Source organism: Rhinopithecus bieti, unplaced genomic scaffold (assembly GCF_001698545.2).
Source record: "Rhinopithecus bieti isolate Rb0 unplaced genomic scaffold, ASM169854v2 scaffold_9581, whole genome shotgun sequence".
Lineage (NCBI taxonomy): Eukaryota > Metazoa > Chordata > Mammalia > Primates > Cercopithecidae > Rhinopithecus > Rhinopithecus bieti.
Genome location: NW_016806413.1, coordinates 3,025,249 through 3,049,882, shown reverse-complemented (window position 1 = coordinate 3,049,882; position 24,634 = coordinate 3,025,249). Strand labels below are relative to the sequence as shown.

Sequence of the window (24,634 nt, the reverse complement as noted above, 5' to 3'; positions counted from 1 at the left end):
GCATGTTCTCACTCATAGGTGGGAACTGAACAATGAGATCACTTGGACTCGGGAAGGGGAACATCACACACCGGGGCCTATCATGGGGAGGGAGGAGGGAGGAGGGATTGCATTGGGAGTTATACCTGATATAAATGACGAATTGATGGGTGCTGACGAGTTGATGGGTACAGCACACCAACATGGCACAAGTATACATATGTAACAAACCTGCATGTTATGCACATGTACCCTAGAACTTAAAGTATAATAATAAAAAAAATACATATAAAAAAAGATAAATAAGATTATAATACAAATAACGTTATAATAAGAAACAAACTGGTCAATTAAACAGTCCCAATACAAGGAAATAAAAAATGTTTGAGAGGATGGATATGCTAACTACCCTGATCTGATTGTGATATATTTTATGTATGAAAACATCACCATGTACTTCATGAATATGTACAATTATTTGTCAATGCTAAAACTTTAAAAAAAGAATCATTACGAAAATGAATTAACTTGCAGTTGTGTTCTTCAACATTTCATCCTGACTGCAACATGTAAATCTAAATGATGTTGCCAACTTTGGAAAAAAACAGTTTGACTAAATTCTTTAAAAAAGAATTTAAAGTATGCCACTAATACATACCCCCTTGCTACAAAAAAACAGAAAAAATAATAATCCACATATTTACAGTCAACTGATTTTCTATAAAGCACTAAGAATCTATATTGAGGCGGGGTGCAGTGGCTCATACCTGTAATCCCAGTACTTTGAGAGGCCAAGGCGGGCAGATCACCTGAGATTGAAAGTTTGAGGCCCGGCACGGTGGCTCATGCCTGTAATCCCAGCACTTTGGGAGGCCAAGGCGGGCGGATCATGAGGTCAGGAGATTGAGACCATTCTGGCTAACACAGTGAAACCCCATCTCTACTACTAAAAATACAAAAAATTAGCCGGGTATGGTGGTGGGCGCCTGTAGTCCCAGCTACTTGGGAGGCTGAGGCAGAAGAATTGCATGAACCTGGGAGGCAGAGCTTGCAGTGAGCCGAGATCGCGCCACTGCACTCCAGCTTGGGCGGCAGAGCGAGGCCCTGTCTCAAAGAAAAAATAAAAAAAGGAAGTTTGAGACCAGCCTGGCTGACATGGTGAAACCCCGTCTCTACTAAAAATACAAAAATCAGCTGGATGTGGCGGCGAACGTCTGTAATCCCAGCTACTTGGGAGGCTGAGGCACGAGAAACTCTTGAACCTTGGAGGCTGCAGTGAGCCAAGATTGCACCACTGTACTCCAGCCTGGGCAACAGAGTGAGACTCCATCTCAAAAAAAAATGTATACTGGAGAAAAAAATACCCTCTTCAATAAATGGTGCTGGGAAAACCAGGTATCTATACGCAGAAGAACGAAACTAGACCCCTCTCTATCACCACAGACAAAAGTCAACTCAAAATGGATTAAAGATCTAAACATAAAACCTGAAACTATAAAACTACTAGAAGAAAACATAGGGGAAATACTATAGGACATTGGTCTAAGCAAAGATTTTATGGCTAGGATCCCAAAAGCACAGGCAATAAAACCAAAAATAGACAACTGTGACTACATTAAAGAAAAAAGCTCCTGCACAGCAAAGGAAACAACACAGTGAAGAGACAATCGTTGAATGGGAGAAAAGATCTGCAAACTATGCATCTGATAAGGAACTAATACCTAGAATACCAGGATATACAAGGAACTCAAACAATAGCAAAAATACAAATAATCCCATTAAAAAGTAGGCAAAAGACATGAATACACATTTCTCTAAAGAAGACATATACATAGCCACAGGTATGTGAAAAAATGCTCAGCACCACTCATCATCAGGGAAATGGAAATCAAAGCCACAATGAGATATCATCCTACTCCAACTAGAATAGCTATTATTAAAACACCCAAAAAATCCAGATGCTGACAAGAATGTGCAACAAAGGGAACTCAAACACTGTTGGTGGTGGGAATGGAAATTAATACAGACATTATATAAAACAGTATGGAGAGAGGTTTTTTTTTTTTGTTTTAGACATCTAAAAAAAAAAACAGAAAATAGAACAACCATAGAATCCAGCACTCCAACTATTGGGTATTTCTCCAAAGGAAAAGAAATTAGCATATCAAAGGGATACCTGCACCCCCATGTTTACTGCAGCACTATTCTTAATAATAAAGAAACAGAATCAACCTCAGTGTCTATCAACAGATAAACAGAAAAGGAAAATGTGGTATATATACACAATGGAATACTAGTTGGCCATAAAAAAGACTGAAATTCTGTCAATTGCAGCAACACGGATGGAAATGCAGGTCATTATGTTAAGTGAAATAAGCCAGGCACAGAAAGACAAATATCACAGGCTCTCACTCATATGTGGGAGCTAAAAAAGTTGATCTCATAGAGATAGAGTGGGACAACAGTTACCAGAGGCTGGGTGGGTGTGTAAATAATGTATTGTACGCTCCCAACATATAGAAATGATAAATACCTGAGGTGATAGATACTCTAAATACCTTGATTGATCATTACACTTTTTTTTTTTTGAGACAAAGTCTCACTTTGCAGTGGCGCAATCACAGTTCACTGCAGCCTGGAGCTCCCAGGCTCAGGTGATCCTCCCACCTCAGCCTCCCAGGTAGCTGGGACTACAGGCATGTGCCACCACACCCAGCTAATTTTTTGTATATTTGACAGAGACAAGATTTCGCCACATTGCCCAGGTTAGTCTTGAACTCCTGGGCTCAAGCAATCTGCCTGCTTCAGCCTGCTAAAGTGCTGGGATTACAGGCATGAGCCATTATGCCCGGCCTTCATTACACATTTTATGAATGTAACAAAACAGCATATGTACCCCATAAAAATGTACAACTAGGCATGTATTAATTAAAAAAAAAAAGAAAATAGAAAAAAAGAGCCACCCATAATTCCACAACCATGACAAAACCACTGCTATTTCTTGGGATATTTCTTTCCAATCATATATAAAAATAAAACCATAATTATCCTATATGGATACAACTTTGTTTACTGCTTTTATCACTTAATATGTGTGAGCATTTTCCCATGTCATTAAAAATTCTTTTTTACTTGGCCCGTACACTGCTGTTGAATTAAGCATTACTCCCAATTTTCGCTATTATAATGCTGGTGCTTGGATATCTATGTGCATGAATCTTTGCTCCTCTCTGAAGATTTACTAGGGATGAGTTAAGGTTCTTGGCAAAGCTGTCAAAAGAGCTGCTTTCCAGAGATATATCAATCTCCACTTTTCTCAGATAGATATGAGTGTTTCCATCACATTCCACCTTTGCGGTATTACAACTGTTTTTTTAAGCAGTCCTCCTCCATTCCCCTATTTTCTGCTAAATAAAGGAGACTCTCTAAAGCAGAAGAAATGAGAAGTCACATTCGACTAATACACTATTACATGGGACCACTATTACATGTACATCCAACTCATCAATTCCAAATGTATTACTTTAAACGTTCTCTATTTTGAAAAATAATTTTTAACAAGTGGAGTCTAGGCTTTGAGACTGCTCACCAACAATCTCAGAATATTAAAACTGGGAAAAAAACAGCCATTTACATATAACTGGTTCAAATATAAAAAGGAGAATTTAGAATCAATAATTAGTTCTTAATTTATTATTCATTGGTATCATGTGATCCAGAAATGACAACACACCAAAATAAATGTCAGACACTTTAGAAAAGATACAGCACTGCATAGGATCCACTGGTCTCTAAAGTTTAACAACTTATTAATTTAAAAATTAAATTTGTGAGACCTAGGGTTACACCAATCATCCCCACCCAAGGCACACAAAACAGTTCGATTAATAAATACTACATTTTTGCTGTTATAGTTGCTTACAAGCTTTGAGGTGAACTATATAATTGATTTTACTGCCCTATACTATTAATTTTTCAGGTTGGTTAGGTTCAACTCATTTCAGCTGAGCATAATACACAATGTGATTCCTAATAACTTTTTATTTAGAATTTGCTTAAAATATACAAAATTTAAAAGAGTTTTATTTGTAAAATAATTTGAAGCCAATTACAGCATCTAAAGATAGAAAACCACCTCCATGATCTAAAAAATTGGTATTTTTCTGTTATTTACACTCACCTGGCGCAAAAGCTTCATATCTTTCAGGACAAAGGCAATGTAGAAGAGTGAGGCAAAGCAATTGAGAAAGTTGAACTGCCAAAAAAAAAAAAAAAAAAAAAAAAAAAAGATAAGTGTTAAACACTGCTTTAGAGTACTTTATTACAACTGTAATGTAGCATTTAAAAATGTAATGAGAGACTTCCAGTCTAAATGCAACAGAGAAGACTTGTTTCTCCCCATGTCTCCTTATTAAATAAACAAACTCTGGAAATAACAAACAAGGCAACCAAAGGAGAACTGTGAAAGGTGCTTAAAGGAAGATGAGATGGTTTAGGAACCCAGAGCTGAAGGAACAACACAGCACATGCACACCTCAGGTTCCCCCACCCAACAGAAGGAGGAGACCAAGGCCTGGCATTTCCCAACCCCAACCTACCAACCCAGGTAGCCCAAGCAGGCTCATTCCTCCCACATTTGAATAGGAATTCTGTCAGTGCCAGGGGAGCCCTGCTAAATCGGCAAGGGGAAATCAATGAGGACCCCCTCACTAACAATAAGTTTCCTGGGGAAGTGCTCTTCTTCCTTGCTGGGCCTGAGACTCCCCTGCTCCACAGAGGGATCCCAGGATGGCCAGGCAAGCACTGGCAAGAAAGACCCCATCACAGCAAGCCCATGCCTGGAAACCCGCATCAAAAGTAAGTGGGGCAGCTGGGTGACACTGGCAAGGGGGGCCCTGCCACAAGGGCCTAATACAAGAGGCCTCTTCATGCCTATGGACCTGAGATTCTCTCTATTACAGAGAGACAGCAGGTAACTGGGAGGCTATAACAACCAGTCTGGCCTGGGAAGCATCTTTGTCACCATGAGCATGAACTCCCTTGCCCTGCCAGATACACAGAAGCAGGCTGGGTGAAGGGAAGTACCAATTAAGGGGATCCTCCCACAAAAAGTGCCATCTCTTCCAGGAGTTCCCTGCTCAAGAACCTATAGCTTACCCCAGGCACCAGTGGGTTTCCTTTCTGCCTCCCAGCCCCCATGCAGACTATTCCAACCCAGTAGCATCACTTAGACAACGGCTGCTATGTGTACAGGTGTGAGTGCTTAATTACTGCGGAGATGGGGAGTCGTTCTAGAAAGTGAGCAGTAAGATCAATACTGCCACAGGACAGGGGTGCTAAGTTAGAGCAGAAGTTGAAAAGCAAAAGCCTGGGAAGGCTAAGAAACACCATCCCCTTAAGATTGAAAAGGAAGAGAAAGGCCTAAGAAGCACCATGGAGGAAGAAGACTTTAACTAATGGCTTTTTTTTAACCTTGTAACTGGCATCATCAGAAAATAATAAAGTCTCACAAATAACTGAAGTCTTCAAGACAAACGGAATGTTTTACCTCTGAGGGAAAACCTCCTCCTATTATAACCTTTTGAATGAACTTTTAATGTATCCATGTTTCTCTACTTTCTTACACAGAGAGCACAGAACAGAACTTCCTTGAGGATTTAGCACCAACATTCTAAGTATCAGCCATTTCACAGTGTGAAGGAGGCCTTCGAAGTCTTTTGGATATGTAGGGCTACTTTTTGCTTTCCTAATGCCCAATTGTTGAATTCTTATCTCTTATGACAGGTTTTCATTTCCTTACCTGTTCTTCCTCTGTAGGTTTGCCTACTTCCAGAAATCTAAACACCTCATGATGGTGGTTTCTGATTTTTCAAGGACCGAAAAACCAGATAGATAAACTTCTTAGAATGATTTCTACGGCTAGAACAGAGATTCTAAAAGAGGGCCCAGATCCTTCTCTTGGGAGTAAAGTACATGGACTGTGTTAAATCAATTCCAGTTGAAAGTTCAGAGGATTCTTCATGCACCTTTCTTGATTCTCACTTATGTTACAGATGACTGAGGTAAACCCCTGATAAATGAGGTGTTTTCAAGCTGGTACTTCTTTATTATGGAAAGAGGCATGACATGTCAGCTTTTACACAAACAGCAAGCAGGTTACATACTGCTTTCTCTCTGTCTCTTTCCTCCCACCTGTCAAAACATGCTGGGAACCTTTTGAGCTTTGGAAATTTAACCAAGAAAAAACCTTTTTTTAATGTAATGTTCCATCACTAAACAGGTTGTGGTGCCAGGAACGATTGCTGAATAGCAAAACATTCAAAGAAATCACCAAAAGGAAAAGAACAGAAACATGTCTAAAAAGTGGTTATTTTGTTGTTGTTGTTTTTTGAGACAAGGTCTTGCTCTGTCACCCAGGATGCAGTACAGTGGTGCAATCTCGGCTCACTGCCACCTCTGCCTCCTAGGTTCAAGCAATTCTCCTGCCTCAGCCACCCCAGTAGCTGGGATTACAGGTGCCACCACACCCGGCAAATTTTCTGTGTGTTTTATGGTAGAGACAGATTTTCACTGTGTTAGCCAGGCTGGTCTCAAACTCCTGGCCTCAAGTGATCCACCTGCCTCAAGCTTCCCAAAATGCTGGGATTACAGGCATGTGCTACCGTGTCTGGCCCGTTAGTTTTTTTTATTTTATTTATTTATTTATTTATTTGTTTATTTATTTATTTGAGACAGAGTCTCGCTCCGTCACCCAAGCTAGAGTGCAGCGGCACCATCTTGGCTCACTGCAACCTCCACCTCCTGGGTTCAAGCAATTGTCATGCCTCAGCTTCCCGAATAGCTGGGATTACAGGTCTGCGCCATCATGCCCAGGTAATTTTTCTGTTTTTAGTAGACACAGGGTCTCACTAAGTTGGCCAGGCTGGTTTCGAACTCATGATCCACCAGCATAGGCCTCCCAAAGTGCTGGGATTACAGGTATGAACCACTGCACCCGGTCTAGTTTTTAAATAACTGGAAATTGGCTATAATACAACTCCCATATTTTGAAGTCTTACATCACATGCACATTTGTAACAAGACTACTGAACACAGAGGTAAACATATTTATTAATCAATCCTTGCCTATTTGCACAAAATATGTTAATTGATAACTTAGAAGCAATTCTTCATATTCATATTCCTTTTTTTTTTTTTTGAGACAGAGTCTCGCTCTGTCACCCAGGCTGGAGTGTAGTGGCCAGATCTCAGCTCACTGCAAGCTCCGCCTGCCGGGTTCACGCCATTCTCCTGCCTCAGCCTCCCGAGTAGCTGGGACTACAGGCACCGCCACCTCGCCCGGCTAGTTTTTTGTATTTTAGTAGAGACGGGGTTTCACCGTGTTAGCCAGGATGGTCTCGATCTCCTGACCTCGGGATCCGCCCGTCTCGGCCTCCCAAAGTGCTGGGATTACAGGCTTGAGCCACCACGCCCGGCCCCATATTCATATTCCTATACATTATGTAGCATATATCAGTTTCATAACATGGATTTGTATATAAATGCTGTACTTACCACTAAAACTTTCAGAATTAGATGGTTCTGATAGGCAGATTCCAATCTATGATTCTCTAAAACATTAAAACACAGAGGTAACTTCTCAGTAAGAAAACAACATGAAAGCACTGTTATGAGGTCAAGTGAGTTGCACTGAGGGAAAAGATGTCCAACATCAGAGCCTCAGTCAGTAAATGATCTAGGCTGTCAATCACAGCTATGTCTTACCACCAAGAGCATCAAACAAGGACACATTTTTCAGGGTACTGCAATAGCATTGTAGTCTGAAATTATTTTTTAAATTACTGCTACAATGAAATTTGGGAAGTGCTGGCAAACAGTCCTACAGACAGCCACCCAAAGACCCTGTATAAGAAGAAATAGTGAAAACTAATAGCAACCGCTAAAGAAGAGGGCAATAAATAAAGTTTTCTGTAAATAAAATTCTGTAAGTAAAGTTTCATGTGGCTTACAAGGGTTAACTTGAAAGGAAACTCAAATTTCTATCTTAATCTAGAAAAGCTAACACTGCATAGATCCCAAAACAGCAAGATAAAATGACAAAAAGGAAGGTTCTGAAGAGAAATGTCATCTTACACATAGAGTGTTGGACTGACCTGGATCTGAATGCCAACTCAGCTACTCAGCCACTGCCTAACCTTGGGTAAGTTACTTAACCTCCTGATACTTAGCCTTATTCCCTCAAAACAAGACTGACCATCTTCCTCCCAGGGTCACTCTCAGGATCTAATATAAAACTTTAGCCTAGTAGTAGCATAAGGAAAGTACTTGATAAATGACAGCTGATATTGCTATACAACTAATAAAAATAATTTAAAACATCTTTTTTCTTTGAGACGGAGGCTTGCTCTGTCGCCCAGGCTGGAGTGCAGTGAGCCAAGCTGGAGTGCAGTGGGGCAATCTCAGCTCACTGCAACCTCCGCCTCCCAGGTTCAAGCGATTCTCCTGCCTCAGCCTCCCGAGTAGCTGGGACTACAGGTGCCCGCTACCACACCAAGTTTTGTATTTTTAGTAGAGACGGGGTTTCACCATATTGGCCAGGCTGCTCTCAAAATCCTGAACTTGTGATCCACCCGCCTCAGCCTCCCAAAGTGCTGGGATTACAGGTGTGAGCCACCATGTCTGGCCCCTAAAACATCTTTATGGCCCATAAAGTTAAGGCCTAGACTTCTTCCTAGGGAATAATATAGTGAATTTGTTCATTGGTTTGAATGAATAAATAAAGAGTGAATGGCCTATCAAGACCATTTTCAACTTATAACCAAGTTCCTTTTTTACCACAGATACATCCATAAACACCTGCCTTCAACGAGTTCAATAGCAGTCCTCAGTGCCTCACACCAACTAGATACTCCATTTTAGGAAAGTGGTCACAGTTGATTTAGCTGAGTATCATGAAGACAATTTTTTCTTTCTTCTGTGGCTCTAGCCAGTGAAACAATTTCAATCTATTTTACCCTCGGCATGAAACACAATGTCATAGTATTAGGAGCACAAGTTTTGGACAGATAGGTCTGAATTAGTCTAGCTCCATTATTTGCTGTCTGAACCTCATTAAGCATCAGTTATCTTTATCCATAAAAGGGTGAAATAACTTCTACTTCACGGTACCCTTGAGAAGATGATGGTGAGATACCGTGAATAAAGTGCTTAGCAGGATACCTAGAACATAGTAATTAACACTCAATAAATGAGAGTTATGATAACCATGGCATGGAGATCATCAGTGTTCACAAAGCTGATGAATTTTTCCTTATGTCTCTATAATGAGCCAAAAGCAACGTCTATTTTCTCTGTAAGGTAGCAGCTATATGAATCCCATGATCTAGGCAACATTTCTTACAGGCAAGTAAGATGTGAATATAAAGCCTCAAGTCTTACCCCATGAAGTTAAAAACTCGGCAGCATATCGATAGAGACGATTCATGATCTCAATCACAATGGCATAGATGATGCTGGGCACATACAACAGGACACTGGTCCACTCAGACCCGCTGTTCTCATGTAGACCCAAGGCCCAAACCTCCAAGTCGAAGTAAATCATCATGACATACAGTGAGAAATAGAGGCAGAGGCATACAAATGGCAGGGAGACCAGGTAAATGCGCAACTGTCTCTTGTAGCTGGGGTACAGAGGCTCCTCTTTCCCAGTGATGGGATTGATACCCAAGACACCGTGAAATCCCGGCCGGGGCTCCTCAAACTTTCTCTTCATGAGCAATGTCCCCCACCTGTAGGTCATGTCGGCACAGCCACGCTTCCACACTTCCAGAATCACCGTGGACCAGATTAGGTTGAATGAGGCAAAGATCACATACTTGTCATAGTCTTCCCACACAAACAAGTAGTAAGGTAACCCAATGACAGCCATGGGGATTAATGCAAAAGTGAAATATTCCAAAAATCCAAAGTACAGAGCAATTGTTTCCCCGAAGTAGCCACGAATACTGTCTATAGTGGAAAGAAAGAAAGAAAGAACATAAGTATAGACTACCAAAGACTTTAAAAAATCATTTCAAGTACACTTATTCATTTTTTAGTTAAGTGGGGATCATTTAACCCTCACTTCCCAATCAGCATGTGGTGGTAAATCCAGCCTCCATGCAGTACAAAACCCTGCTTGTCTGCATGGTAGGTCCAACATTTCCCCCAGGTAAGCACCCAGGCCTTAGCTGCAGGGCCTGCTCTGCAGGCACCTGGACTCTGTTTCCCCTCACCTGGTAGATACCTTCTTCCCAAAGGAAAACTCATCTTGTAGCTTACCCAAAATCTCCAAGGTCCTAATTTAAGTTCAGCCATGACCACCGAACATTAATTTGGGGGTTTAATTTATGCTCCCCACTTTTCTCCCACTTTGGTGTTGTAAATGTTCTTTTCGAAGAAGACTCCCCATCCACAAAATTCTGCTCTTCCCTACCCAAAGACAAACTTTCATCAATGTATCATGGCAAATTTTCAATACACTAAAGAAAATTATTCAAAAGCACAAAACAGGATTCTACACATGAACTCCCAGAACAGCCATGGAACACAGTTATCAACACTTTCATATATGCACTGGGAAGAAGGTCCAAGCAACATGACTGCTAATGTTCTGTGAACGTGACACAAGCTAACTGACTCTAGAGAGGTCACCAACACTGCATCCTTTGCCAGCCTCATCCACATGGGGAGCGCTTGGATCGTAAGAGCGTCCTGCACCAGGACTAGGGTGGGAAGCAGCAGGTGAGAGGAAGTGTGGCAGTGGGCATTATTATTTCTTAGTTAATAACACACAGTTAACATATTTTTCTTAAGATAATTTGAGTAGTCTATAAAGGTGAGTTAGAATGAACTGATTTTCTCCTATCCTTAATTCTTCCCCCTAACCCAGGAGTAAATGAAAACAGTAGGTATGATGTCACCTCAAATTTAAATCAGGTTAAAGAACATCTGATCTTTTAAAAAAAAAAAAAAAAAAAAAAAAAAAAAGGTGCTCATGACACTTGGCTCACAGCAGATGACTTTCCCCTTTCAATCTCAAGGAGCCTCAAGATTCGCCTGTATCCCAGATGCTATCACCAGTCTCAGTCCCCAGAGACCCCAAATTCACTACCACCCCATGCCTAGCCTTCACCATCGACTTTCTCCCTTTACTTTCTAAGAAGTAGCTAATAGAGGCTGGGAGCAGTGGTTCACACCTGTAAACCCAACACTTTGGGAGGCCAATGCAGGCAGATCACCTGAGGTCAGGAGTTCGAGACCAGCCTGGTCAACATGGTGTAACCCTGTCTCTACCAAAACTACAAAAATTAGCCGGGCATGCTGATGTGTACCTGTAGTCCCAGCTACTCAGGAGGCTAAGGCAGGAGAATCGCTTGAACCCGGGAAGCGGAGATTGCAGTGAGCTGAGATTGCACCACTGCACTCCGGCATGGGCCACAGAGCGAGATTCCATCTCAAAAAAAAATAAAAAAAAAAAAAGTAGCTAACAGATACAGTCACTTTACAAGTCCTAGAGGCAATATTCAAATTCCCTCCCACTTAAATGCCAAAACAAAGTTAAAGAGTTATAAGTATAACATAAAATGACTATTGTATGACCCAGAATTAACAAAAACAGAACTTCTCCTTTCAGAGAATACAAACAAAATTCAAAATGTAATTTCAGAGTTTGATCTTAAAAACAATTTTGGTTTGGTAAAGCATTATATAATAGTTGTTTTCAGAAACAGAAAACAGAAAGAAAATTATTTTAGAAGGATACCATTAAACAAAATCAAAAGGAAAATATCCTTTAAAGAAAAAAAAATGATAGTAATGCAAAGGTGAAATCTACGAGCTTAAATTTAATTCTCATGCTTAAAAAACATAACCAGACTAAAATACTTGAGCATCCATATTGACAAAATGTTAAATAATGCCCAGCACATACCAAATAAATAATTATTCTTATAATTATATTCAAAGAAAATGGACAGATCCAGTAATTCATGCCAAGGTAATCACAAATCACCTCAAAGATGCTTGGCCTGCTAGTTGCCCTAAGTGTGGCATAGCCTGGTTCATTCTAAATAACTGGCTCCTCAAAAATAGAAATTTTCAAATACAAAATAGTCATTCATAGTCAAACTAAATTCTTATTAAAACTTGTTTGAGGCCAGGCACGGTGGCTCACACCTGTAATCCCAGCACTTTGGGAGGCCGAGGCTGGTGGATCACCTAAGGTCAGGAGTTCGAAACCAGCCTGGCCAAATGGTGAAACCCCATCTCTAATAAAAATACAAAAAATTAGCAAGGTGTGGTGGCACATGCCTATAATCCCAGCTATGCAGCAGGCTAAGGCAGGAGAATTGCTTGAACCTGGGAGGCAGAAATTGCAGTGAGCTGAGATTGCACCATTGCACTCTAGCCTAGGCAACAAGAGTGAAACTCCATCTCAAAACAAACAAACACACAAAAAAACTTGTTTGATTCCAACTCTGACACATATGCAGGAAGGCCACTCTGAACTGTCTGTATTGTTGGTGAAGCGTAGTGAAAGCCTATGATTCAGCTGATCTAAAGTAGTACTAGAACATCAAAAAATGCCAGGCACAGTAGCTCACGCCTATAATCCCAGCACTTTGGGAGGCCAAGGCACAGGGATTGCCTAAGCATGAGTTCAAGACCAGCCTGACCAACATGGCAAAACCCCGTCTTTACAAAAAATTAGCTAGAGATGGTGGTGCACACCTGTGATCTCAGCTACTCACGAGGCTGAGATGGGAGGATTGATTAAGTCTGGAAGGTCAAGGCTGCAGTGAGCTGTGATCATACCACTGCACTCCAGCCTGTGACATAGTGAGACCTTTTCTCAAAAAAAAAAAAAAAAAAAAGAAAGTTTAAAAAAAAGAATAAAGAGGTCATCTAACCCATCTTATTTCCCCCACAAAATGTTTTCCCATATGTAGCTGGTGATCCCTGCCTAGTAGAGCACTAAATATCTGCCCAAGGGAGCTGACCGCACTGCTGGATCATAACTTTTCACTGGAGGCCTTCCTCTTCTTTAAGAGAACAAGTACTGACACATACCTATGGGCTGATACTTTAAAGCAAACCGAGTGTACCAGGTGTCCTCAAGCTTCTTCAGGGCTTCATTGTCATGCAGTGGAAACACCTGAATCACGATGCCAGACGTGAGCAATCTTCTCACTGCACAGGGAAAATGTGCCAAACTGCATGAAATGGACTGGAGATTGTGCATGATACGCTTCAGCAAATACTGTAAGGACACTCCACAGAGAAGTACAACGCAAAGGTCAATGTCATACTGCCTACTCCAAACCTGTATATTCTTTCCTTTTTCAGAATGTAAATATCTTTACTATTCTCTTTGACTATGAAGCAAAACAAGAAAATATAACATTTTACACCATACAGAAGTGTACAAATTAGACTATGAGAGGCCCCTGTTAGTCTCTCCTTCCCCTTGAAAACAATCACTGTAAAAAGCAATGTAGTGTATAACCAGACATAAAAATATATCCATATATGTTTTAAGAACAAAAATAAAATCATTTTATACACATTACGGTGTTTTGTAATCTCTTCTCATGTAGTAGTATACAGTGAATTTTTTTGATGCCAATAAAAATAGAACATGAAATGTCCTTTTAATAGTACCGTAATATTCCCTTGCATGAAAAGCTGTAATTCAACTAATCCTCTATTTAAAAACATTTGTTTCCCTTTTTTTGCTATTGTAAACAATGCTAAAATGTGTACAAATACCATTCCCTACCTGTCTGCTATTTCTTTAGTACTTAGAGGGGGAACTGCTAGGTCCAAGGGCATATGTATTGTAATATTTGACACATACTATAAAATTGTCTCTAGAAAAAATTTACCAATCTGTCCTTCCACTACAGCAAAGATAAGAAAATGTTCAGTTCTTTTCATTCTTGTTGATACAGAGTATTTTCGATCCATTTCATCTCTTCTAATCTGATAACAAAAGCTTACACTCACAAATAGCAAATAACAAAATCAAATTAAGACTTCCTACTTTTAGCAGTCATTTGACTAGTATGGTTTGAACACTCATGCACATATCTGGAAGAGACAAATGAATTTAACCAAAGACAGTATCTCCCAGCAATATTAAATGAAAATTTGGAATTGTCTCATCCACAGTAATTAGAATGACTCAGTGGATGGAGAAGAGTGTCTTCAGGTCTTCAAGAGGAAGTGTGTTCTGTAGATATGGAGAACTCAAATACAATGCCTTGTGCCATATTTGGGGAGATGGAATATTTTCCACATGAGTTCCTAATACAGTCTGTTACTAAGAATACGGTTGCTTATAAAATGAAATTTGGCCAGGCACAGTGGTTCACACCCACAATTCCAGCACTTTAGGAGGCTGAGGTGGAGGATTGCCTGAGGTCAGGAGTTCAAAACCAGCCCGGGCACCATTACAAGACCTCCATCTCTACAAAAAAATTAAAAATGAGCTGGCCATGGTGGTGTGTGCCTGTAGTCCTAGCTACTCAGGAGGCTGAGGTGGGAGGATGACTGGAGTCCAGGAGTTCAAGGCTACAGTGAGCTATGATAGTGCCACTGCAGTCCAGCCTGGGCAACAGAGCAAGAGCTCATCTCAAAAAAAAAAAAAAAAAAAAAAAAAAAAAAAAAAAAAAAAAAGATAAAATTTGCATTAAGAAAGGATGCTTTGCTGTTTTCATCCACTGATAAGCTTTGAGCTCTTTAAGGTTTATCAGCTCAAGTCTTCGGAGGGCTACCTCCCTTATCTCCTATCTACCTGTTACCAGAGACAGGTGATAAAAGCATAAGACCCCTTATTGAGGACTGGCAAATAAACATCTGCAGTGTGGAACAGAAACACAAAGTTTTCAGTGTAGTAACACTACATAAAGACAACGTATTCTTATGACAGGTCCCCATCATAAAATCTTCAGAATAATTTAAAAGTAAACCCAACTTCTTAGAAATGAAAAGAAAAGATAATAAAGAGATATCTGGTACTAACAATAGAAAAGTCTGAAAAAAAAAGATTCTTCATATATAGTTCTCCCCACAATTATATTTTCATAAGTTATACAAGGAAAAAAAGTTTTTAAAAGCTAGGTTTGTGATAAAATTATCCTTCATGATTGTAAAAAAGTATATACTCAAAGTATCAGTAAAGGGTAAAAAGACATGTGGTTTAAGTTATTCAGTCTCTGGTACTGGCAAATCCATTTTTTAGTATTTTAATTCTAACATGGTTCAGTGGATTTTTCTTCCGCTTGCAAGAGTTAAAGTTGATCGCACACGACTGTTCTGATTCTTAGTCCTTATTTGGGGATGTACAGGCTACAGCTGATTCCTTCTTCCTATTACTACCCTTGTAAATTACTACATGAAGTTTTTAACTGAATTGACTTATAGCATATAAATTATTTATTTCTAAGTTCTGTTTTTAAAAAAATGACTCCATTCTACTGTAGAAGACTTTTCAGGCAGGCATAAAACCAGTTTCTAAAATAGGACTGTGAACTGAAGACTTGGAGAGAATACAAAGTTGCAGGTCCTAAATTACTGATCTTCTGTTTATCAGTGCCAAAGCCATGGTTCTGGTTTCAGCTTCTAAAAACAGAGGTTTGCTTTAAGGTGTTTTTTTTTTTTTTAAATCCTTCAAACTTCTCATGTCAGTTAAGAATGTAATTACTAGGAAGGAGACTTACCTTCAAAGGAAACCATGATGCCATGTGGGCCTATTTAAAGAAAACAAAAAACTAAGCCAGATTCCTTCCTTCAAGAGTTCTGAATGATCTCTTGTCAAGGTACTGGGGCTGTAATAGCCATTGAACCATTAGCCAAACAAATCAAAATTTAGTTTAAGAGAGACTATCATCAGTAACATAGTTTACAGTAGGACCCTCCAGATTAACTAATGCAATAACAATATTAACACAGTACTGCTTCTGTCTTTGGTTTATGTGATGTGTTTACTGCAAAAGTAAAAGCAAAATCCCTCTCATAACTCCTTACAGCATTTCTGTGGGAGAGAGAGGAGCAGGTCATGCTACCTCCAATCCAACAGGGGGTGATAAGCATAGATGACCGCAGGAAGTGGTGGCCAGCAGCCTTTGCACAATGAAGACAGTCCCTGTTCCCACAGCTGCTGCTGCACCTAGTACTCTAACTCTAGCACTCAGGTGTGAAGAGATCACTTTTGTCTTAATAAAAAAAAAATCTTTCTTAAAACACTATCATAAGGTTCTAGAAGAATATCTATATAATATTAAAGACATAATACATGTGCCAAGTGGTCCCATCAATCAAAACATGATAAACATCCAATAGACATTTTTAGACACAGCTTTAATCTAAATAAAGTAACATCCCTTAGGATATGGTTAAAATGTAAGAAAACCTTGGATCCCTTAAAAACTCCTCTAAAACTCTTTCATTAGGTTATTTGCATGATGATTGACTGTTAATCACTAGGAGAGGCAAAGTCTGAGGGCATGAAAAGATCTTAGAAGACATGAAAACAAGAAATGAATGGCTGTCAAGATGAATGCTTGGGGACTAAGACACATGTAGCCAATTGCTAATTCTCCATGTTGCTTGTCACGTGGTGGAATGAAGGCAAACCCTTATATGCATGTAAGGAACACGGCTGTGCTTTGGTCGAGGATAGTCCAAGGTAAACATCCAAAGTGACTCAGCAACTTTAGAGCACAGGCATATAACTTCACTTGTTATCATAGCCATGTAGCCATAACATGGCTTTAATAGATGGACAGCAGGAAGCCAGGACACGGCTCAGCTCACGCATACCCAGAAAGAGAAAGAGTTAGGCTGGTGACCCTGGAGAGCCGACCATGCAGCTGTGTGTGGGAGCCACCGGACTAAGCAGCTGAGACAGGGCAAACAGTGTGAGAGAGCTAGTGTAAGTAAGCTGCTGCTGAGACAGCTGCTGAATAAAACTACCTTTCACCTACCTACGGACCCCCAGCTATCGGCTCATCCACCCACTCCCTTCAGACCTCAGCATGAGCTGGAACCTGACCCCAGCATAACATTTGGCATAGTCATGGACCTACAATGCACATCTCACAGCGCCATCTAACTGCCTTGAAATCATGTTTACATGACAAAACTTGCTATCTACTTAATGAAAGCTTTCTATCAAAACACAACATTACAGCAAGCAGCAAGCAACTTTATACGTGTGTGTAAAATGAAAATCAAATTAAATGTAAGATCTGGGGAGTGTTTCTCATGAAAGTCCTGGCCGCCTTTCAGTCTTGAGGGGCATTACATTGGGCAGACTAAAGCCTCACCTCCCAATTAGCCTCAAAGAGGCTGCCTAGGGGAGCAGATGCCTTCAAATAAAATGAAAATAGCTTTTCCACTTATTTCTGTAGTTTAACTTAATGCAAATCCAGGATTTAAGTTACTCCAAGTTTCATTAGTTCTAAAATTTGCACTCTCAAAATAGGTTATAGTTTTAATTATGCATATACCACTTTCCTTCAACCAAGTATTATTATATAAAATTAAAATGATGCAAAAAACACAGCAGTTTAAGGATCACATTCTCAAAGGCATAAAGGAAGAGAATAATGCAGCATTTAAAATCCCAGGACTGACAACTTAATTCTTATCTCAGTATAAAAATCTTTCCAATGACCACGATCAAGATGATTTTATTGTACTCATATTTAGTACCAAAATGGAAGGAAAGGGAAGGGAGAAGGGAGAAAGGGAGAAGACAGGAAGAAAGGGAAAAAAAATCCTTGTTTACAAAAGCCTCATCCTGCCAGAAAGAAAGTTATTTCTATTATTGCTTCAGGATACCAGACTGGCTACCTACACAGTTAGAGAAATCCATTTACATATTTCCTTGAAGGTTTTCATTCAGCTGAAAATTTATCTCTTTGAAGCAACTAGAAGCATTTGAAAAACTGCTGCACCATTATCCCATCTGATCAAAGAGCACACTCACTCTTTTCTCTGTCCCAGCCACATCCAAGAGGACGTACCTGTGCAGAAACTCACAGGTGGAAGCCGTGATTTCCACATTATCAATGTGCATGAAAAGGGAGAAACAGAATGCTTACACTAACAATCAGAACTCTGCCCCAGTCTGCTTCGTATTTTATTGGATGCAGTACCCAGCTGTGTCTGAAAACATGCCTTCCCGCTAGGAGATGACGAAAGATTTAAAAATTTTGGGACAGTATCAAACAACTGCTTAACTACAGAATGTGGAAATCGTGGTTACAAATAGTGGCAAAAAGATACCTCTGCCCTATTCTTGTTTGTGATGCCAAATTAAAAACAAAAGGAAACAAGAAACATAAAAAGAAATCCCTATCTTTCATGCAAGTATGAAAAAACAAACTAAATCCCAAATCACCAACTATAAAAAGAGGCCTTGAAAATCAGCCCTGGGTAAACTAAGAGCACCCATGCTTCTGCAAACCTGGGCCAAGCACACAAAGGGCAAGGCTCTCCTGGAACTGGGGATGGTAAATCACAGTCCCCTTGCTCAGAATGCAGGCAATGAGGGTGCATGACAGATACCTGGAGTATGTCTGCTCCCTGCCTGGCACCATAGCCAGATAGATAAGAGGCCAGGTTGGAGGAAGAAGAGTGACCTGCTGGGACCCAAGGATGGAAGGTAACTAGCTATGGAGCTGTGGGTCTTGGTGGGCCAAAGACAGGCCTAACTGCCAAACACAAGAAAAACCCTGCAAGAACAGGGCTCCATGGAGGTTCTCTTCAGGGACTAAGATGGCTCAAGGAGAACACACTGCCAGGCAAAATCTAAGCTTCTCACTACCACAGTTCCCTGCTGGAAGCCCCTAGCACCTTCTCTCTCCCACACACACTTTCTTCTAAAATGGCCAGTCCAGGAAAATAGGGGTTCATTAAAACATAAATAATAAAAAATAAGTAATAATCACAAAGAAACTGGCATAGAGCTATACAAAAATACTACCTGGAAAAAATGGGAAACCAAAAATACTACAAGAAAAAAATATATAAAAGAAAGTCAAAGAACAAACAGCAGAAAATTATAGCATCCAGCAACAAAAAACTATGAAATTCTTCGTGAAATTAAAGAAATTCACGCAAACATCCCATCTCTGAAATGAAAACTCAAAGATCTCTGAGAGCTGAAGGACAGAGTTCAGAGAAGCAATACAAGAGAAAAATCTATAAACTTGTTACAGATTCCAGTCATGATAAAAGCAACAATAAAAAGGAAAGACTGAAAATACAATCAGGAAACGGGCAGACAAGCCTAAGAAAATTACGTAAGAACAAAGACTTGAAAATACTACAAAGAATATGTAAGAGCCCATATATATAAAATTCGCACCCCTCAAGATGAGAACAGAGCAAATACAACCAAATAACTCTTCAAAGAGAACTGAAGAAAATTTTCCTGAAATCATGGTAATCCTTACTCTGTATACTGAAAGAACATATGTCCAATCAAAAAAAAAACTGATAAAAAATAACGTCCAGACATACACAGATAACTGGAAATTTAGACAAATAAGAACAATGGACCGGGCGCGGTGGCTCAAGCCTGTAATCCCAGCACTTTGGGAGGCCGAGACGGGCGGATCACGAGGTCAGGAGATCGAGACCATCCTGGCTAACACAGTGAAATCCCGTCTCTACTAAAAAATACAAAAAACTAGCCGGGCGAGGTGGCGGGCGCCTGTAGTCCCAGCTACTCTGGAGGCTGAGGCAGGAGAATGGCGTGAACCCGGGAGGCAGAGCTTGCAGTGAGCTGAGATCCGGCCACTGCACTCCAGCCTGGGCGACAGAGCGAGACTCCGTCTCAAAAAAAAAAAAAAAAAAAAAAAAAAATGAGTGCCTACCTTCAAACTTCCTGATACCTCCTAAAAGCCATGCAGATGAACAAGGAGAGCAACTAAAAGCACCTATAACATATGCCTACAGCACAACCCAGAGACAGGGGAGACTGCAACATGTAAGCCAGGCAATAAAGAACCAAAACCTGGAAGAGATCTTGGCCACAGACTAGAATGGTGCAGGAAGCCCCAGCAGGAGCTGCAGAGACAAACGGGGAGGCCAGAGGAGTCCATTTGGTGTAGGAACCCAGATAACACCAATGAGGTCTCATCACCCTCCTTCAGGAGAAGGCCCCACACCAAGTGGGAACTTCCAGAAACAAGTCTGAGACCTGATGGGTCAGAGCTCTGACAGCAGGAAGGGCTGAAGGGAAGGGCTGGAAAGCACACAGAACAAGAGGCAAGCGGACCGGAAAGCACTGCTTCTGGGAAATGCAGAGGGAAGTGTCTGGAAAAGTAATGGACTTTGGGGGTAGCAGCCTATGGGGAAGGAAAGGAAGTTAAAAAGTGATTAAGAGTCCTACTGAATCAAGATCCCACATTCCATAAGATCTCCTGCTAATGGCTGATAGAGGAATATCCTCAATATTTAAATGTTAATGAGAAAAATTTTTTTAATCAAGAAGAAAAAAGTAAGCACAAATAAGATAAGGGAAAAATACCATTAAAACAGGAGTTTAAAAGATGCTGAGAGAAATTTGTACAAACCAATTCACACAAATTTGAAAGCCTATGTGATAAAATAGAAACTTTTCTAGGAAAATATAATTTACCCAAACTAACCCCAGTAGTGATGGAAAGTCTAAACAAACCAATTTCCATAGAAGACTTAGAGAAAACGGTTCAAAAACCTAATCCACAAACAAACATCAGAACCAGATGGTTTCATATAGAAATTCTAACATACCTTTAAAACAGGTTAGATTGTGACTACATATAGTTATAGAACAAAAAAGAAAAAAGAAAATCTTAAACTTTATCCAGAACTTGCATTAATATTAAAATTAGCATGGCCTTACAAGCTATTTTATGTAAATTGTAAAATAAAGCAAATTAGTAATTATGGTAATGTTATTAAGAATCAATATTTTCAATATAAGTAAAAGACCCAAGTATAAACCAAAGAAATTAAGTGATAGCCTATAATGTTAAATTTGAATTGACGATATCAATATAAATTCATGATTTTCAAAATATATTTCCTAGTCTTTTCCACTGAAATGGGAAAAAATATGGCATAGCCTATATAAAATATTTTAAGCACACAAAAAAGCAATTTCAACATAAAATATAACATCAACTACCATAACCTAACACAAAATATGTAATTTGTTTAAGTTTACTTAGTAAATATTTTACTTAGCATAAATTTACTTAGTAAAAAAAAAAAAAAACTCCTCAGATTAGAGTGCAAAGCAAAATCTGACTACATCCTGATATAAGAGATCCATGTAAAATGATACTGAGAGGGGCTCAAAGTAAAAGGCTGGGCAAAAACATTCTAACAGATGCAAACTGAAATAAGGCAAGAACCACAAGACAAGGCTGAATTCAGCAACAATAAAACATTAAGGAAGATGAAGAATAATATTTCATAATGATAAAAGGTGCAATCCACAATAAAAATCTATCCAAAATCTTTATGCGGCCAAAACATAGCTACAAAATTCATAAAACAAAGGTAAGAGAAAATACAAAGAGCAAATTGGCAGGAACATAATGAAATTCCCACAGTTGTTACAGAGATCTAGGGCTATGATGGCTCAAGAAAGCAAAGTACAAGGGACATAAAAACTACATGAAAAAATTAACAATGTATATGTAATATAAATTGTTGAATACAACAAAAAAGAAATCTAAATACTCACGTCATATGAATACTGATGCAAAAATAATAAAATATTAAATGGAAGTCAGCAAGAAAATAGATAATATAAGCAAGTATGGTTCACCATGGGAATAAATGAATGAGTTAATATTAGGAATTCTATTAACATCAGTTGCCATATTGATAATGTCAGGGGTAAAAAAATAGTCTTCACAGATGTCATTAATATATACAATATAAATTAAAATACAAAATATTCTTAATAAAGTAGAAAGAATGAATGTTTTCCAAACACAATAAAAATTACCTAGTCAAAAGCCAACATCATGCTGAATGCTCAATATAACATGCATTCCCTTTATAAACTGAAGCAATCGGCTGGGCACAGTGGCTCACACCTCTAATCCCAGCACTTTGGGAGGCCAAGGCGAGTAGATCACCTGAGGTCAGGAGTTCAAGACCACCCTGGGCAACATGGTGAAACCTAAGACAGCAGAATTGCTTGAACCTGGGAGGCGGAGGTTGCAGTGAGCCAAGATCATGCCACTGCACTCCAGCCTGGGTGACAGAGCTAGACTCTGTCTCAAATAAATAAATAAATACATAAATAAATTGAAGCAATCACTATGGAAGGCAGTTTGGCAGTGTCTACTCTAAAAGATGTATATAACTTTGATCTAACAATTTCACTTCTGGGAATTTTCCTACTTTATTTTTAATGAAAACATTGAAGGAAAACAATGAGATGTTCATCAATATAATATCTATATGATGGAATACTAGGTGGCCAAGAAAAGGAATGAGCCTAATTTGGTATTCTACAATAATGATCAAAATATATTGTTAAATAAAAAAGCAAGGTCCAAAATGGTATGCACAATACACTCCCCATCTGTCTGAACATGTCTTCTCTTGAACAGCATTTCTCTAAGGGTATATAATAGGGAGGGAACAAAGGCATTTGGAACATGGGACAGGAAAGAGACAACTTATCATTGTCTAAATTTTTGTACTATTTGAATTTTCATCATATACATGTATTATTTTTTAAATTGACAGAAACTAATAGAAAATAAATACAAAAATTGTAAGATGCTTGGGAGAAGTATTTTCCTGCTATATGTTATATAAATTGAAAGAAATCATGTATATGTCCACAGTACAGATGATAAACCCTGTTTTCATCAGAACTCTGAATACAGTTCAGAATAGGCTAGAATAAATACTACATCTTATTTTAAAAAAGACTTCCTATAAAAAAATGTAAAAATTATCATTTATCCTAAGAAAATACTCTAAAATGCAAGAAGGTCGAGAAAGATTACAATTAGAAAAAGTTCTGTCAAAAGTAAGGCACAATTCTGAACACAAAAGAGGAAGTTAGAAGTTAGAGAGTTAGGAAGTTAGAGAGGCAAATAAAATCTCAGAAGGCCTTCTATTCCCTATCATGTCTAAGGAAATCAGGAAGTCCAGAAAAGATACAGCATCACCTATAAAGAATTCTTGACAAAAATTTTCCAGTTTTCAGGAAAAACAGAGGATAGGGGAACAATGAGAAAATCTAAGAGACAAATGGCATGGTCTCTTCAGCAAGTCGATATCATGAGGGAAAAAGTGGAAAAGAGAAACTATTCTATATTAAAAGAGACAGACATAACCAAACAACATGGGTTAACTTAGACTGGATCTTAGTGTGAGCAAACAAGCTCTAAAATATATTTGGTGACAACTGGGAAATGCGAATATGAACTGGTTCTTGGGCATCTGTCTGCCTGTGAGAGATAGGACTAGCCGGATTTACGAGGCTAAGAATTCCTAAGCCTAGCTGTGGAGGTGACTGCATCTACCTTTAAACACAGGGCTTGTAATTCAGCTCACACTCGACCCATCAGGTAGTTAAGAGGGCTCACTAAAATACCAATTAGGCTAAAAGCAGGAGGTGAACCAAGGTAATTTATAGATTCAATGCCATCCCCATTAAGCTACCAATGACTTTCTTCACAGAATTGGAAAAAACTGCTTTAAAGTTCATATGGAACCAAAAAAGAGCCCACATTGCCAAGACAATCCTAAACCAAAAGAACAAAGCTGGAGGCATCACGCTACCTGACTTCAAACTATACTACAAGGCTACAGTAACCAAAACAGCATGCTACAGGTACCAAAACAGAGATATAGACCAATGGAACAGAACAGAGCCCTCAGAAATAGTACCACACATCTACAACCATCTGATCTTTGACAAACCTGACAAAAACAAGAAATAGGGAAAGGATTCCCTATTTAATAAATGGTACTGGGAAAACTGGCTAGCCATAAGTAGAAAGCTGAAACTGGATCCCTTCCTTACATCTTATACAAAAATTACTTCAAGATGGATTAGAGACTTGAATGTTAGACCTAAACCCATAAAAACCCTAGAAGAAAACCTAGGCAATACCATTCAGGACACAGGCATGGACAGGGACTTCATGTCTAAAACTCCAAAAGCAATGGCAACAAAAGCCAAAATTGACAAATGGGATCGAATTAAACTAAAGAGCTTCTGCACAGCAGAAGAAACTACCATCAAAGTGAACAGGCAACCTACAGAATGGGAGAAAATGTTTGCAATCTACTCATCTGACAAACGGCTAATATCCAGAACCTACAAAGAACTCAAACAAATTTACAAGAAAAAAACAACCCCATCAAAAAGTGGGCAAAGGATATGAACAGACACTTCTCAAAAGAAGACACATGAAACCAACCAACAGACGCATGAAAAAATACTCGTCATCACTAGCCATCAGAGAAATGCAAATCAAAACCACAATGAGATACCATCTCACACCAGTTAGAATGGCAATCATTAAAAAGTCAGGAAACAACAGGTGCTGGAGAGGATGTGGAGAAATAGGAACAG

At 39.3% G+C, this 24,634-nt stretch overlaps 1 protein-coding gene across 2 annotated transcripts in view; it reads right to left on the bottom strand.

Moving 5' to 3' along the window:
* The window catches only part of ANO10 (anoctamin 10), a 262,387-nt gene that overhangs the window by 212,047 nt on the left and 25,706 nt on the right, over positions 1-24,634 (bottom strand). For both annotated transcript variants that reach the window (XM_017876324.1, XM_017876325.1), the window contains exons 5-8: positions 13,090-13,209; positions 9,418-9,987; positions 7,534-7,589; positions 4,160-4,234 (exon numbers count right to left, since the gene is read on the bottom strand). In XM_017876324.1, coding sequence (XP_017731813.1) covers positions 4,160-4,234; positions 7,534-7,589; positions 9,418-9,987; positions 13,090-13,209 — 821 coding nt within the window. The remainder of the gene's footprint in view (positions 1-4,159; positions 4,235-7,533; positions 7,590-9,417; positions 9,988-13,089; positions 13,210-24,634) is intronic.